General features: G+C 42.4%; 1 protein-coding gene across 1 annotated transcript in view; it reads left to right on the top strand.

Moving 5' to 3' along the window:
* The first annotated feature begins 9,144 nt into the window (after positions 1-9,144).
* The window catches only part of SLC22A2 (solute carrier family 22 member 2), an 83,848-nt gene continuing 75,351 nt past the window's right edge, over positions 9,145-17,641 (top strand). Inside the window, exons 1-2 of the mRNA XM_029596692.1 lie at positions 9,145-9,844; positions 14,095-14,198. Of these exons, the coding sequence (XP_029452552.1) occupies positions 9,428-9,844; positions 14,095-14,198 (521 nt within the window). The 5' untranslated portion in view covers positions 9,145-9,427. The remainder of the gene's footprint in view (positions 9,845-14,094; positions 14,199-17,641) is intronic.

Below are 17,641 nucleotides of genomic sequence, written 5' to 3'. Positions count from 1 at the left end.
TACAACATAAACAGCTCGATTCTTCATCCAGCAGTATTCGAGTTGGTTCCCTTACTGTGGATGGACATAGCTGAGTTCTATGTAATGTACGATGGACCTGGTTAAGGCAATTTGTCTGAAAAGGAACTAATTTGGGTTTGCAAAGGGTAAAGGGTGTGAAAGCTTATGCAACTGAGACCTTTTTTACATTTTGGAATATTTCTATAATCCTTTCATGATGAAAGTATAGAGTGTTGTGTAGATCAGTGAAACTCCTACTTTTAATACATTTTAATTAGGATGTTTTAGAAAGCAGAATGTGAAAAATATACAAAGGTGTGAAGACTTTTACAAGGATGTAAGCTATGACTTAACTAATCAGGAGAAATGTCCCATGCTCCTTGTGTCAACCACTCTTTAAAGAAACCCAGAACACTTTTATTAACTTAACAAATCTGTCCATTTCTAATCAAAAAGTAATCCAAAGTTGCTGTTTGTGATGGGAGGGGAGATGTTAATGTTATCAATCGGAAGGGAAACCCTGGAGTGATCATCTCAGATGGTCTCAAGGTGGTAGAAAAAGGGAGGTAGGTCAACAACCAGAACTAGTGGGAGGCTGGATGGATAGGGAAAGGTATAACCAACAGAAAACAGAAGGCAGTGTTGCCTTTATAACAGGTCATGGGTGATACTTCATCTCAAAGTACTGTGTCCATTTCTGGAGCCCAAATCTTGGAAAGTGTATACACCGAATAAAGGCAAGCCAAGAAGGGCTTCCAAAATGGTGCAGAAGCTGCACCAAAAGGCCTATGAAATGCGACTAAAACTCCTAAATATGCATACCCTAGACAGAGAACAGGATAGAGAAGGAGATATGTGATAAGGACATTCAAATACCTCAAAAGATATTTTTAAAATGCACAAGAAGTAAACACGTTTAGTGAAAAGTAAGTTCTAGAACAGGAGGTCATTATATGAGGTTGAAAGGGGGGCAGACTCAGGAGGGGAAGGTTCTGGAAGCCAAATTTATGATTTTAAGTGGAAAGTTGAGATCTCAGAAATGCTCGCCGTTCCATGTGCAGGGTGTCAGAGTCTCAATGCGTGGATGAGACAATGGTGCAGGGAAGAGGGTTTTAGGTTTGTTAAGAACTGGGCATCATTTTGGGGAAAGGGGAGCATTTTCCAAAAGGATGGGCTCCATCTTAACCAGAATAGAATTACACTTCTGGCACTAACCTTTAAAAAGGAGATAGAGTAGTTTTTAAACTCGATAATGGGGGAAAGCCGACAGTTGCTGAAAAGTGCATGGTTTGGGATGATGTACCTCTGAAGGATACTAAGAGAACAGGGAAAAATGGACGTCCCAGTAGAGAGGTAGAGTAAATGGTAAAGTGGACCAGACGCCTTTAACTAAAAGCAGACACAGCAGAAATATTCAATATTACCCCTAACTGATAAGCAAGTTGTTAAGGAAAAAAAAAAAAAAGCAAACAGCATACTTTGAAATGTCTGTATACAAATGCTAGAAGTCTAAAAAAAAAAAGATGGGAGAGTTAGAGTGTATATTATTGGATGAAGAGGTAGATAAAATTGGCATTTCAGAGACCTGGTGGAAAGAGAGTAACCAATGGCACACTGTGATACCAGGGTACAAATTATATGGAAATGATAGGATGGATTGAATTGGTGAACGGGTGGCACTATATATTAAAAAGGACATTGAGTCAAATAGGATAAAAATTCTGCAGGAAACAAAATGTAAGGATGAATCTTTATGGCTAGAAATTCCAGGTAAAAAGAGGAATAAAATAGTAGTGGGGGTGTATTACCATCCACCTGGCCAGAATGAACAGTCAGACAATGAAATGCTAAAAGAAATTAGGGCAGCTAACAAAACCATCAGGAGGAATGAAATAAATGACTGCTTCATGGAGCAGCTGGCACAAGAACTAACGAGGGAAAACTATTTTAGACCAAGTCCTTAGGAGAACACAGGATTTGGTTTGAAAGATGACAATGTTGGAGTCACTTGGCAATAGTAATCACAACATGATCGAATTTGACTTAATAACTGGACAGAGGACATTATAGAAATCTACTGCGACAGCATTTAACTTTCAGAAAGGTGACTATGATAAAATGAGAAAAATGGTTAGGAAAAAATACAAGGGAGCAGTTACAAAAAGTAAAAGGTCAATTTTAAAACCCGCACACAGGCGTCCATGTGCACGCAGTTCCGGTACGTGCACACGGATGCGACGATTTTATAACATTTACACGCCAACGCGCATGTTATAAAATCAGCTCCCCGCGTGCACCTGCGTGCGCCGACTTTATCTCGGCACGTGCATGTGCGAGCAAAGTCTGAATCACGTGCGTAAGGGAGGGGATTTCGGTAGATGTGCGCGGCGATGCGATAGACCCGTTCCCCAGTTCCCTCCCAGTCCACTATTTTAAAGGAGCGGATTGGGAGGGAACTTCATAAACCCTCTAGCTAACCTGCCTCCCTTTTCCTCTATCTGCCCCGACCCCTAAAACCTCACTAACTACTTTTTTTGTTTGTTTGTTTAATTACTTACCTGCTCTCCAGATTAGCAGTAACTTGCACAGGCTTGTCAGCTGCCGGTGCGCAATTCATCGAGACAGTGCCTAATGGTGGTGTCCTGACCTGCCCATACCCTGCTCCCAGTCCTCCACGACCCGCCCCTTTTTTCAAAGTTGGTTCTTCCGTGCATGCCGGGAGATACGTGCGAGGCCGTGGGCATTCAAAAATGTCCGTGGCGCACGCACGCACGCACAGCCCAGCCATGCACGTATCTCCCTGATTTAATGCGCGTAGGCCTTTTAAAATTAGGCCGTAAGAGTTTAGATCAGGCATGGACGTTTAAAAATACCATCTTGGAGGCCTCGACCAGATATATTCCACCCATTGGAAAAGATGGAAGGAAGGCTAAACGACTGCCAGCATAGTTAAAAGGAGAGGTGAGAGAGGCTATAATAGCTAAAATAACATCTTTCGAGAAATGGAAAAGGGATCCAAACAAAGGAAACAGCATAAGCACTGGCAAATTAGATGCAAAGCATTGATAAGGAAGGCAAAGAGAGAATTTGAAAAGAAGCTTGCTGTGGAAGCAAAAGTTCATAATAAAAACTTTTAGGTACAATTGAAGTAAAAAGTCTGTGAGAATCAGTTGAACCATTAGATGATCAACGGGTAAAAGGGGCACTTAGAGATGACAAAGCCATAGCGGAGACTAAATGAATTATTTGCATCGGTCTTCACTGAAGAAGATGTAAGCGAGATCTACTCATGCCAGAAATTATATTCAAAGGTGATGATTCAGCAAAACTCACATCCTCCTTGGTAAACACCGAAGCAAAGAATTAATTTAGTCTTTCTGCGATGGCCTTATCTTCCCTAAGTGCCCCTTTAACCCCTCGATCATCTAACGGTCCAACCGACTCCCTCACAGGCTTCCTGTTTCGGATATTTTTAAAAAAAATGTTATTATGAGTTTTTGCCTCTGTGGCCAACTTCTTTTCAAATTCTCTCTTAGCCTGTCTTATCAATGTCTTACATTTAACTGGCCAATTCTTATGGTTTTTCTTCATATGGATCCTTCTTCCAATTTTTGAAGGAAGATCTTTTGGCTAAAATATCCTCTTTCACTTCATCTTTTAACCATGCTGGTAATTGTTTTGCCTTCTTTCCACCTTTCTTAATGCATAGAATACATCTGGATTGTACTTCTAGGATGGTATTTTTTAACAATGTCCATGCCTATTGTACACTCTTAACCTTTGTAACTGTACTTTGTTTTTTCTAATTATTTTCCTCATTTTAGCCTGGGAGCCGTGGATTTGCTTACTGTTCCTCTTCCAGTCATTAATTCAAATTTGATCATATTATGATCACTATTGCCAAGCGGCCCCACCACCGTTACCTCTCTCACAAAATCCTGTTCTCCACTGAGAATTAGATCTAAAATTGCTCCCTCTCTTGTCGGTTCCTGAACCAATTGCTCCATAAAGCTATCATTTATTCCATCCAGGAACTTTATGTCTCTAGCGTGACCCGATGATACATTTACCCAGTCTATATTGGGGTAATTGAAGTCTCCCATTATTACCGCACTACCAATTTGGTTAGCTTCCCTAATTTCTCTTAGCATTTCACCATCCGTCTCATCATTTTGGTCAGGTTGATGGTAGCATACTCCTATAGCTATACTCTTCCCTAAGTGCAAAATGATGCACATAGGGGGTCGATTTTAAAACCCGCGCGCAGCTCCCGGCACACACACATGGATGCAGCTATTTTATAACATGCGCGCAGCCCATCAGTTCCCTACATTTAAGGAATGGACTGGGAGGGAACTTCCCTATACCTCTTCCTACTCTGCCTCCCTTTTCCGCTCTCCTCCTCAACCATTAAAACTCCTTTCCCTACTTTTTTTTTTTAATTTCGGAACTTACCTCATCTGAATAGATGAAGTTCTGTGCGCCAGCCGGCTGTCAGCATGCGCTTCCCCAGGACAGCGTCTAATGGCACTGTCCCAGCTGCCCCCTGCCCCCTCCCCACCCCTCAGCCTGCCCTTTTTGGATGGCCCGACACTTCCACATGTATTGGGTCCTTTCTAAAATGCGCTCGATGTGCCCGTGGCCCAACCACACACGTTATCTCCCAGACGTGCGACGGGCTTTTAAAATTTGGGCATCAGGGAAGAGTAACCCAAATTATAGCTACACAATGCAAGGTTCCACATTAAGAGTCACCATTCAGGAAAAGGATCTAGGCATAGGCATCATCGTTGATAATACGTTGAAGTCTTCAGCTCAATGTGCAAGAGCAGCCAAGAAAGGAATGGAGAATAAAATAAAATATCAGGATGCCTCTGAATCGCTCTATGGTGTGACCTCATCTTGAGTTTTGTGTGCAGTTCTGGTCACCACATCTCAACAAAGATGTAGCAGAATTAGAAAAGATACAGAGAAGGCCAACCAAATGGGTACAGGGGATGGAACAATTCTCCTATAATGAATGCTCAAGAAGTTAGGATTCTTCAGCTTGAAGAAGAGATGGCTCAGGTCTATAAAATAATGAGTGGAGTGGAACCAGTAAATGTTAATCGGTTGTTTACTTTTTCAAAGAGTACGAAGACTAGGTGTCATCAGCAAATTTAATCAACTCAGAAGATAAATTATCTTGTTGTGTTGAATATCCACAGTGCCTCCAGAATTATTTTCTAACCTATTTCACCACACAGCCACTAGCAATAGCTCTGGCCTCCACTCAACTGGGGAAATCTTTTTCTCAGATAACCTGGTACCCACCCTACTGGCAGAAATCCCATGTTGTGATACCCTGTGTGAGGATATGGATTTCATTAAGGCAAAGGGGGCCTTATACTTGATTTGAGGAAGTGGTGTCATATAAATCTGTTGGTCCTTTTGCTACTGAAATCAGCTATGCTTTCTCAAAGGTTCCTGCTGTTATAAAGGGTTTCTGATTAAACCCAGCTGGCTCTTATTAGACTCAGTTTACCTCCCCCTGGAAGCTAAGGGGTTCACTCACTCTCCAGAGTTTCCCCTTTCCTTCCTCTCCCAGGGACCCTACCTGTTTTTAGTCTTTCTAGAATACAGCTCGAATTACCTGTAAGGTTTCCTATGAGGCTTTATTTACTGTCTGCTCCAAGCTTCTTTATGGTTTGTCTCCATTGATGGTTCTGGGACCTCCATCGCATCTGCATGAGCAGGCCAGTAATCTGACTCCTACCTTCTTTCTCTGGGTTGGAAAGGTGTGGGCTGGCTCCCATGGTGTAATGTTGTTAGCTCCAGAAGCAGTGGCCTTGCTCCTGTAAGGTTCTTCCAGTTTCTGCTCCCATCTGCTTATTCCTCAGGGAAACACACAAATTTGTCACCAGTATGAAGATTGTCCATAATTCAACGTGGATATGGCATATGACAGCCTCTCTGTGACCTTATCTCTATGCTCTTGAAACCACCAGGTCCACAGATGCCTAAAGGAGGTGCACAACAATTTAAGTATGTGACCATTTAGAGGAACATGACTAAAATAAGAGACAAGAAGACGTACCAGTGCATAGCAGCTTATATAGAATAATTCTACTCTCCACAGTTGTTTTATTTAAAACAATTTTTTTTTACACGTTTAAAGTAGGGTACACCTATTTACCCAAAGAAGAGAAGACTAAGTTATTTGTATGGAAATGTTTTGTGATAATATGAGGTTATTGCAACAGAAGTCGCACATTGCCATGACTTACACATGAGATACAACGTCAGATATTTTCCAACTAAATATTTCAAATGTGGTGTGAGGCCTTTAGTTACCCAAGACGTGTATTGTGTTTGTAGAACATTCTATACCTTGGAGAGTGTACATGGGCATTAGGTCACGACTGGGTGCAGATAATGAGTTACTTATGGGTCCCTCCCCATCAAATGCCACAATGGGAATTTGAGCAAGCTACTTAATGAGTAGACCATTAATAATTGTGTTGTAACTTGTAAAGTCTCCTAATACCGTAATTTGTCCTTCCTGTGTACTACAGGTGCCTTATTAGCTGGGTTGGAGGAAGCAAGGACAGCACCAGAGAAGCAATATAACAGGGGAAGTGCAGAGGAACCATTACTATATATGGGGGTTCCAAGAGTAACGTCTAGGATGCTATGCATATATGACTATTAGTGTCACAACCCCTCCATCGTCTACTCAAGGACATGTGCTCATTTGTTCCTTGTTGGAATTACGTTTGTAAAATGGATTAGTGAAGCCAGGCCTGAAAAAAAGGGATATAAAGAAATTACAATCACACCAGGGCCCTCTGCTCAGAGAGGCCCTGAACTTGTGTTTAGAAAAGTAAATGCTAAAGTGATGAAATAATAATTGCAAGCAGTGGGTAAATAAAGAGAGGAATGAACAAAAATGACTTTCAATGTTTAATAATTCTGAATAATGAATACAAGTCTCTTGTGTACAGCCCGAACATTAAGAAACCGAGAACACTTTTGGACTTTGATCACAAGGAGTTCTTCTTAGTGCAGCAGGTAGCACATCAGTCTCATAATGTGAAGGTCCTCAGTTCAGTCCTCCGATAAGGCAGCTGTCATGTTGGTGACCAGAGAGTTGGATCAAGGGCAAGTACTAGACGCAGTGTACTTGGTTTTCAGCAAGACCTCGTCAAGGTGCTGCACAGAATATTTATTAATAAATTGAGCGCCCTTGGTATTGAACCTAGAATGTCTGACTCGGTTAGACATTCTAGGTTCAATACCATGCGTGAGACGTGACAAAGGCGGGAGTTATCTCTGAGGGAGGGGGATGTTACTAGTGGTGCGTCTCAGGGACTGGTCCTTGGACCGATACTTTCAAAATTTTTATGAGCAACATTGAAGGATTGTTGGGGAAGGTTTATCTTTTTGCTGATAATACCAAAATCTATAACAGAGTAGAAAACCAGGCAGGTGTAGAAAACATGGGGAGGGATCTAGTGAAGCTTGAGGAATAGTCTAAAGTCTGGCAGCTAAGATTTAATGCTAAAAAATGCAGAGTTATGCATTTAGGATGCAAAATCCTAAGGGAAAAATACAGTATTGGAGGTGATATTCTTCTCGGCACAAAGGAAGAGCGGGATCTGGGGGTGGTTGTATCTGATCACCTTAAGGTGGCCAAACAGGTGGACAAAGCAAACAATAAAAGCCAGAAAGATTCTTGGCTGCATAGGGAAAGAAATGGTCAGCAATAAAAGGGAGGTGTTACTGTCCCTATATATGGCCCTGGTAAGAGCTCACTTGGAATACTGTATACAATTCTGCAGACCGCACCTTCAAAAGGGTATAAAACGGTCAGCAGTCTTCAGTTCTAAAGCGTATGAGGATAGACTTAAAGATCTAAGCATGTACACCTAGAGGAAAGGTAACATAGAGGAGATATGATAGAGATGTTCAAATATCTTAAAGGTTTCCTTGCACAGGAGGCAAGCCTCTTTCAATGGAAGGGAGGCTCTAGAACGAGGGGTCATATGATGAGGTTGAAAAAGGGTAGACTCAAGAGTAATGTTTGGAAATATTTATTTACGGAGAAGGTGGTGATACATTCAATAGCCTCCCAGTGGAAGTGATGAAGACAAAAAAAAAAAGTATCTGAATTCAAGAAAGCATGGGATAAATACAAGGGATCTCTAAGGAGGGGAGAGGAATTATGTTAAATTAATTGGACGGATGGGCAGATTAGATAGGCCATATGGTCTTTTTCTGCTGTCACGTATCTACGTCTCTATGAATTTAGAAAAATGAAAGAAGTATTCACGTGATTTGCTAAATATTTTTCAATGGGCCCCTAGTGCCCAGAATTCTAAAATTGCTAAGGCCATCACCAACAATGGCTTGGTTGTCTTCTGTAAATAAAGCTCAGCAGAGTTATTTTAACAGGATGGGCCTCAAATAAACCTGGCATATCAGGGTTTCAGCTTCTCACAATGGGTCTGAGAAGAGCAGACAGACTCCGAAACCTGAATCCCATGAAGCAAATAACATTAAGTGGATTTAAAATCTGGAGTTATCATAGGGTTCCTGTAAAATTGTGCTGTTGCATTTCCATACCTAGAAAGACTAAGGGCTCGATCAAATCTATTTGAAAGTAATAAACTTACTGGATCATGTATACCGTAGCAGTGAAACACCAGCTCAGACAACAAACAAACTAAAATGGTACCTTCAGAATTTGTGCTGTTGAAAAGAAAAACGTACTTGCTCATGTCTTGCGTGGTTGATTTTTTTAGGCTCCACTTTTCTCTCTGATTACTGTCTTCTGATGGATTTTCACATCGCATATAATGCAGAATCATTAACTATTCCAAACATGCCTCACACTTGCTGTGGAACTATTACGCTAAGCATAAAGTTATGCGTGAGCTGGATTCCAGAGAGCACAGGAAGCTTGGGGGGCCCTACTGGAAACTGGCAGGTCAATAGATTCATCCCACTGAGCTCATGTTTGAACTTGACCTACTGCCAGCGTCTTCCTGCTGCAAACCCATTAAGAAAGGGAATCTGATCGGAGTACAGGAGTCACTGAACCAAGCCGTATCACAGGATAATCCTGAGGACTGGATTTGGGAGCAAATGGATAAGAGAGAAATACTTTCACGTGTCATTGAAATTTGTGACATAGACACATTACTGTTTTTGCAAGAGAACTATGTCTTTCGTGTTAGTTCAACTGGTAACATTTTGAAATAGCACTTCAGAGAGATGAAATTAACATCTGGCTTAGTGATTGATAAAACAAAGCAACTGGTTAACTTTTTGGTCAGACATCTCCATTATTTAAGGATAATTTCTGACAAGAAAACATACAGTACACATACAGTGCTCCGAAGGGCACAATTGTTCTGTGAACCAACGATCCCTAAGTTAAGCAACGATGGCAACGTTTGATGATACCTTGCAGCAGATTGGGGAATTCAACTTCTTCCAGAAACAAATTTTTTTCATCTTGTGCCTACTGTCCGCCGTCTTCAGCCCCATCTATGTGGGCATCGTTTTTCTGGGATTTGTTCCTGAATTCAGGTGTAGGAGTTCAGGAGTGGCAGAGTTAAGCAGCAGATGTGGATGGAGTCTGGAAGAGGAACTTAATTACACAGTCCCAGGGCTCGATCTGTCCAAGGAGCCCTCTTATTCTAGCCACTGCATGCAGTACGATGTTGACTGGAACAGGACTGATCTTAGCTGCACAAACCCAATGAGCGCGTTCATCGCTAGCAACAAGAGTACTATACCTCTCACTGATTGTCAAAATGGTTGGGTTTATGAGACTTCTGGCTCGTCACTTGTGACTGAGGTAAGATTGTTTTGTAGGAAAATCGTATCCCTAAGAACATCCCCATCCATTTCTTTATTATTCACGAGGAGGAAGGAACAGGGACCGATTCGTATATCATACAGTGGCCAATAGTTTATCGAAAGATTTGAGGTTAAATTAAATAAGCAGTTTGAAAAACAATTATCAAATTACTCTGTTTACCATATGAAATTCAAGTGTTAGAGGTCTACAGCTTGAGCACTTTGTTGAAAAAATGTATATAGATAGATAGAGATCACTTTGATTGAGGACATTTATTGCAAATAATTATGCAGTGTAATGAAATATAATGTTTCTGCAAATCAATATCTGAGTGATAAGTAATTAGTTAGAGCTAGATTGTACAAAATCTCAGCCTACCTGTTTTTTTGGTTATAATTTTGATCAAGAAACAGGTCTTATTCCTAGGCCTCCTTAATTGGTTGCTATAATATGTATTTTTTTTAATTTGACACTTTTTGGAATAAAAGATTTTTGCCTTTTATTATGACCAGATGCTCTGATTTTACAAATCTTCCCTGAGTCCTTTCTTTATCTGGGCACATATAAATTGCCATGCTGGGTCAGACTGATGATCCGTTCAGTCCAGTATCCTGTCTCCAACTGTGGCCAGTCCAGGTCACTTCCAAGTACCTGGCAGATCTCAATAGGAAAATCCCTTTCCATATTCACTTCCAAAAATAAGCGAAGGAGATACCCAAGTCTATCTGGCTAATAATGATTTATGGATCTGTCCTGCAGAAACTTGTCCAAACATTTTTTAAACTCAGCTACATTAATACTAACTGTGATGGTATTCTCTGGCAATAAATTCCAACAGTTTAATTGTGCGTTGACTGAAAAATAAAAAAACCCACATTCTTAAATTTGTTTGAAATCTGCTATCAGGTTTATGGAGTATCCCCTAGTCCTGGTGCTTTTTGAGAGAGTAAATAACTGCTCCTTATGAGCTTGTTTTATACCACTCGCGCCTTTAGAGAGCTCTGTGCTATCCCCTCTCCGTCATCTCTTCTGTAAGCTGAAGGGCCCTGTTTGGTTCTGTCCCCTTCTCTGCATGTTCTTTGTTAGAGAGAGACGAGGACCAGAACTGCACACAATACTCACGGTGAGCTCACCCCATGGCTCGATAGATTGCTCTCCATTCCTTTCCCAATAATTCCTAACATACTATTTGCCTCTCTGGCGACTGCTGCACACTGAGCTGAGGAATTTCAATGTATTGTCCCCAGTGACTCCAGGGTGCGTCTGCCGAGTGGTGACTCTTAATATGGAAACCAGCGTTGGGAGGGTAATTTGCAAAGGTATTTCTGCAGATAGGACGGTGCAGAAATGGTCTGTTATGAAGATTGCCTGCCTGATATGCGGGTAAACGTGCGTACACATGCCCTGCATGATGCTAAGCACCCTCTACGCTTATGGCCAGGGATACAAGAACACTTAGACTCGGTAGAAAGTATAATTTCTTTTTATTAATTAGTATAAGTATTCCTGGGAGATGCTGGGTAATGGATGCCATTCCTCTGACAAACTGACCAGCATCTCATCGTGTACAGGAAGTGATCCTTCTTTTATAGATAACATTCAATATTGTGGAAGCTTCTAGACTTGCGTGACTGCCCAAAGAATCATTTACATACATTGTCATGACAACTGCATGATAAGATCATCCCTAGCTACTCCTGATTAGTTTTCCCAGGCGTGGCCCATTTGCCCTCACTCTCGAGAGTCCTTTGTTCTGTTAAACTCTTTATTGGTCAAGATAATCAACACTGTCTGTAGTTATGTTGATTACAAACTCCTGAGAATAGTGCCTGAAGCTCCCCTGTGGTTTCTTCTTTGTGACCCAATGAATAGGCCTCACCTTTCTGGTGCCAGCTTGCCTATGTGATTGAATCTTGGAGCTCTGTGGCAAACTGAACTGGAGGTCAAAATGAATCTAGCTGTCTAACCATGGCTCTTCTAAAAATACAGACAATACAGTTGTTCTCCCAAAATGGCTGCTTTATTCATAACAAAACCCATTAAATAGGACTTTTTTTAAATCTTATTTTTATTTAATGAATTTTATATACCGTCATTCGGAAACGTCAAAATAACGCCATCATAACGGTTTACAAAATAAGGTTATAGGGATAAAGGGATTGACAAGGGGTGTAAAAACACAACATGTTATTAGGCTTAGTAGTAAACAAATTCATGCTTAAGAGCAAAACGAGTTCATTCTTATTTTAGAAAAGCATAGTTGTACTGATATTCATTTAATCATGAGGTTGTAATGGAGGGCGGTGATGATTAGTTGATTCTTTGGGTGGTTTGATATGCTTTGTTGAACAACCAAGTTTTTAATTCTTTTTTGAATGTTTTTAGGTTTTCTTGAATTCTGAGTTTAGTTGGGAGGGAGTTCCAAAGTTTTGGGCTACCAAGGGATATCGCTCTATTTTGCGTAGAGTGAGTTGATTTGAGTGCATTGGTGGTGTTATTAGGAGTCCTTTATTTGCTGACCTCAGATTTCTACTTGGGGTATGGAGTTGAATGTAGGGGCTTAGCCAATTTTTCTGTTCTTCATATATAATTTTATGTAGGATGGAAAGGACTTTATAGTCGATCCTGTATTTTATTGGCAGCCAATGAAGTGATATGAGGGTTGGGGTGATGTGATCATGCTTTTTGGCACCTGAAAGGATTCTTGCAGCTGCATTCTGCAGGATTTGGAGAGGTTGAATGGTGTTTAGAGGTAAGTTGAGGAGTAGAGAGTTGCAGTAGTCTATATTGGAGAATATTAATGATTGCAAGACTGATCTGAAGTCATTATTTGAGAAAAACGGTTTTAGATGACGGAGTGTAAGTAGTTTATGATAACCATCTTTAATTTTTGTTGATATATGGTTTTAAATGAAAGTTCTTTGTCGATTATTATTCCAAGGTTGCGGGCATGGATGGTTGGAGATAAGTTTGAATTTTGGTTCATGAGATTTAGAGTCTGTGTATGCAGAGAGTTGTTCTTTCTGTCAAGTACTATTAATTCAGACTTGAAGAGGGTTCTGGAGTTTCTCCATTTTTCGAGGAATTCCATGAAAGCACAGCAGGATATTCACAGTCGGTTGCTCCTCCTTGCTCGCAGGTGGTATCAGACTTATAGCATCCAAGGCAACTTCAGGGATATGTTCCCAACCTCTTTTCTCCAACAATAATAGCACTACTGAAGCTCTCCAGGTTTTCCTCATTCTCTTTGCCTAAACCTTGGCTTTTTCCGACCAAAGCCTTCTCCAGTATTTGGGGCTCTTCGCTCACACTACAACCTTGTACCAGATATTCTGGCCAACAGACACCCTCCTTCTTACTTACATCTTTGTAGATACCTCAGCCTCCTCTCTGGCTTTAAGATAAGACTGATTTCCTTTAACCTTGGTGCAATGGCCCTCCCTTGAGGCATGTGGCAACCCTTCCTGTTAACTTCTTTCCCCCATCTATCTGAATCATCCTCCGACTGCCTGGTTACAGCCCGAGCTGAACCATACGGAGTCTCCGTTCAGGGGTGTTCCTGGGGCATTCCATTACTTAATCAGGCGCAAGGCCAGGGGCATCACTAGGATCCTATTTGTCCATGCCCCAAATGATGCTGTCCTTCTGCCAGCCCACAAGCCACTGAGAAGTTGCCGCTCCACTGACCGCGCTGCTGAGCATTGCATCGGAGAGAGGGCCACCAGATGGAGCAGGCATGGAGAGAGAGAGCTATGGGTCCCATATCTGCAGAGGGAGACCCAAGCCCCGAATTTAAGTCTCCAGTGACTCCTCTGCTGAGGGCTACAATGGTAATGTTTAGTTTCGAGCAGGATGAATAGCACTACTTGTCATGTATTGGGGGGGGGGGGGGGGGAGATTGTGGATGTGCTCTTTTTTGCTGTTTACAGTGTTAGAGAAAAGTAGATTACTTTATATATATATATATATATATATATATATATATATTTTATCTTATGTTTAATTGTTACTCAAAAAGTTATACAATATGTTACTCTAATAAGTTCTTTGTTATATGTAATTGCCCACAAGCAAGCTTTTCAACTGTTCCCTGTAAACCGATTTGATTTACATATTATGCAAGAAGATCGGTATATAAAAACCATAAATAAATAAATAAATAAATAAATATATATATATATATATATATATATATATATATATATATATATATATATATATTTAATTTATTTTTTTACCTTTTCTAGTTTAACCTGGTGTGTGCTGATGCTTGGAAGTTGGATCTGTTTCAGTCGTGTGTGAACCTGGGATTTTTCATGGGCTCGCTCTTCATGGGATATGTAGCAGACAGGTAGGTACAGCGTTAGCATTGTCTCCTGCCTATTTTTTTCCTTTTCCTTTTTGCATACTTTGAACAATGATGACAGTAAACCTGAATTAGGTTCATCAGCTGCCTGCTTTTGTCCTCATTGCATCTGGAGGTTTATAATCCTTCTTTCTTTAGGGAAGCTGGAACTCCATGTCCATGCAACCATGGGATAAACCGGGATTGGCTCAGCTTGTGCCTGACGGCATGAAGAAATCCCATTTTACCTACCTAAAGTGCAAGTTTCCCTTGCAACTAAAAATCTTCCAGAGATATATATAAAAAATACCTTTTTTCTTTCATAGGATGCACAAACCAGCTGGAGAGGAAACCCTGCCCCTTCTCCCCCCTATCTATGGCTATCAGGAGTGTAATCTTTTATATTAACTTTACACATTTCCTCCCTCTTGTTAGAATTTAAAACCTTCTGAGATGATTGCAAATCTAGACCCATCGCATGCAAGTAGACCATATTTGTGCAGCACTAATGTAAATTCCTTCATTTATTCACAGAATATGCACATTTCCTTGATGAGAAGCTATACCTTAGCACAAGGTGTCCCCCAAGACTCCTCTCTATCCTCCACCCTATTTAATATATATCTCCTCCTTCTTTGCCGGCTCTTTTCTAACCTTGGTCTTCCGCATTTTATATATGCTGACGACATCCAGATTCTCATACCTATCACTGATACACCCTCCAATGCCCTCAAGATCTGGGAATCTGCCCTCCCCACCATCAACTCCTTGCTCACTGAAAACTTTCTTGCCCGCAACACAGCAAAAACAGAACTACTTGCCATCTCCCCTAACACCATCACCAACAACTCCCAACCTATCAGCCACCATACACCAACTTTCGCCGCTGACGTCCGCAGTCTCGGTGTGAACCTTGACACTCATTTTAATCTAAAAAACTTCATCAACTCCACCCTAAGAGAAGGCTTCTTCAAACTACACACACTAAAAAAACTCAAACCCCTTCTACACCTGAGTGACTTCCGCACCGTACTGCAGGCCATCATCCTAACCAAAATTGATTATTGCAATGCCATTCTCCTAGGTCTACCAAAAAGCTCCATTCAACCCCTACCAATCCTACAAAATGCTGCTGTCCGCATCCTTACAAATGTACACAAAAATGAACATATCACCCCTGTCCTCATGCATTTGCACCGGCTGCCCATTTCCGCCCAGATACAATACAAAACGCTCACCCTCATCCATAAACCCCTTCACAACGACGACATGAACTGGTTCAACGAACACCTCTACTTCCACAACCCCAGTAGACCCTCCAGAAAACAACATGCAGCTACGTAACTCTGTCCCTCCTCTAACTCTACTCCTCCATATCACTCATTCCCTCCCTACGCTCCTTCATCTCCCCCCCTTCACACACACCCTCCTCCCTATCATCCCCCTAGAATTTCTATTGAAGACTGCTATGCTACGACGTGACATAAGACAGCTGTAAATATTTGTATATAATTTAGAAATGTTCATTTTCTTCCCTCTCCTGCTTCCAAAATACCTTTTGCCTTGTTCCTCTCCCTCTCTCGTCCCACTGCCATTCTTGTTATTCTATAAGTTATTTGTAAAGCCTGTTGCTGAATTATTGCTGTTACAATGTAAACCGATCGGATGTTCCAAACGATGAGCGGTATATAAAAACCACTAATAAATAAATAAATATGCAGACATACCTATTCACAACTGGACAAATCCTTCCTATGTAACCTAGCAAAAGCTTTAGGTATTCTCTTGTTGTACAGCCCCTCCGCTTATCCGCACCACATTTCACAGACATGGAATAAGAGAAATCTCTGAATTTGTATACAGATCCGGCTATTCACACTAGAGATGTGAATCGGAACCAGAATTGGTTCGGATTTCAGTTCCGATTCACATCTCTAACTCACACATGCATGGGGTGTGCTGAGCCATAATCACACACTGCATTAAGATCCCAACAGGGATCAGGGGGAAAATAACAAACAGTTCCTGATGTACGCAGAGGTAAAGTATAAATATGAACTGGAGGGAAAACTCTCCGTGAAATTTCAACAGCGACCTGAAACATTTCTTTACTTGGATAGCCCAGACCGGCGCTTCTCAGAGCTGAGTCACTGTCCCGTGCCAGGCTCACCTCCTTCATCAGGGCCGCAGCTGACTTCTCCACTCGGATGGCCCTTCCTTAAAAAAAAAAAGAGCCGGCCAGACCTTTCTATCTCCTCGTGACGGTGGTGGGAGTCAGTGATGGGGGTCACAGTGAGGCCAGACCTTTCTATGTCCTCGTGATGGTGGTGGGAGTCAGTGATGGGGGTCACAGTGAGGCCAGACCTTTCTATCTCCTCGTGACGGTGGTGGGAGTCAGTGATGGGGGTCACAGTGAGGCCAGACCTTTCTATGTCCTCGTGACGGTGGTGGGAGTCAGTGATGGGGGTCACAGTGAGGCCAGACCTTTCTATCTCCTCGTGACGGTGGTGGGAGTCAGTGATGGGGGTCACAGTGAGGCCAGACCTTTCTATGTCCTTGTGACGGTGGTGGGAGTCAGTGATGGGAGTCACAGTGAGGCCAGACCTTTCTATGTCCTCGTGACGGTGGTGGGAGTCAGTGATGGGAGTCACAGTGAGGCCAGACCTTTCTATGTCCTCGTGACGGTGGTGGGAGTCAGTGATGGGGGTCACAGTGAGGCCAGACCTTTCTATCTCCTCGTGACGGTGGTGGGAGTCAGTGATGGGAGTCACAGTGAGGCCAGACCTTTCTATCTCCTCGTGACGGTGGTGGGAGTCAGTGATGGGGGTCACAGTGAGGCCAGACCAGAAGCTGTGTGGGGCGAGCCTGTGAAGCAGGAGTGCGCAGACCCTTGGACGACCCCGGTCACTTGTGTGGCAGGAAGGGGCACAGCTGCTTCAGGGCCTGAGTGCTGCTAGCTCACTGATACGCCCTATGCTTGCTTACTTTTTTTTTTCTTTGGCCACACCATGACCCTTCAGGAAGCGTGCAAACTGGAACGGCCTCGCAACCTTGCGTAATGGCCTGAATCTTCTTGTTCCTTTGTGGATCCTAATGTGCCTAGCGCTACATCTTCTGTATTTGGACGTTTTCCACCGAGGGGTACCGCGCGTCCTCTCCACCTTCAGTTTTTTTTTGCTTTCTGCAAGTCGGCCACTGGCCTCTCATCCCTTCCCCCCGCTAGTTCCCGGGGTCCTTCGGGGGACCAAGCGAGCCAAGCCAGGTCAGGCAGGACCCAGGATGGGGCTCATGATAAGAAGATGCTGGGCAGGCGTTGTGAAGGCGAGAGGGGGGAGGGGGAGGGGGGATCCTGGGCTGGGGTTTGGGTGAGAGTGAGGGGAGATGCTGGGCTGGGGAGACAAAGAAAGGGAGGAGAGAGTGCAGGAAGATGGTGGGGAGAGAGAACGGGG

Source organism: Rhinatrema bivittatum, chromosome 3 (genome assembly GCF_901001135.1).
Source record: "Rhinatrema bivittatum chromosome 3, aRhiBiv1.1, whole genome shotgun sequence".
NCBI lineage: Eukaryota > Metazoa > Chordata > Amphibia > Gymnophiona > Rhinatrematidae > Rhinatrema > Rhinatrema bivittatum.
The sequence above is the reverse complement of the archived record's forward strand: the minus strand, read 5'-3'. Positions and strand labels throughout refer to the sequence as shown.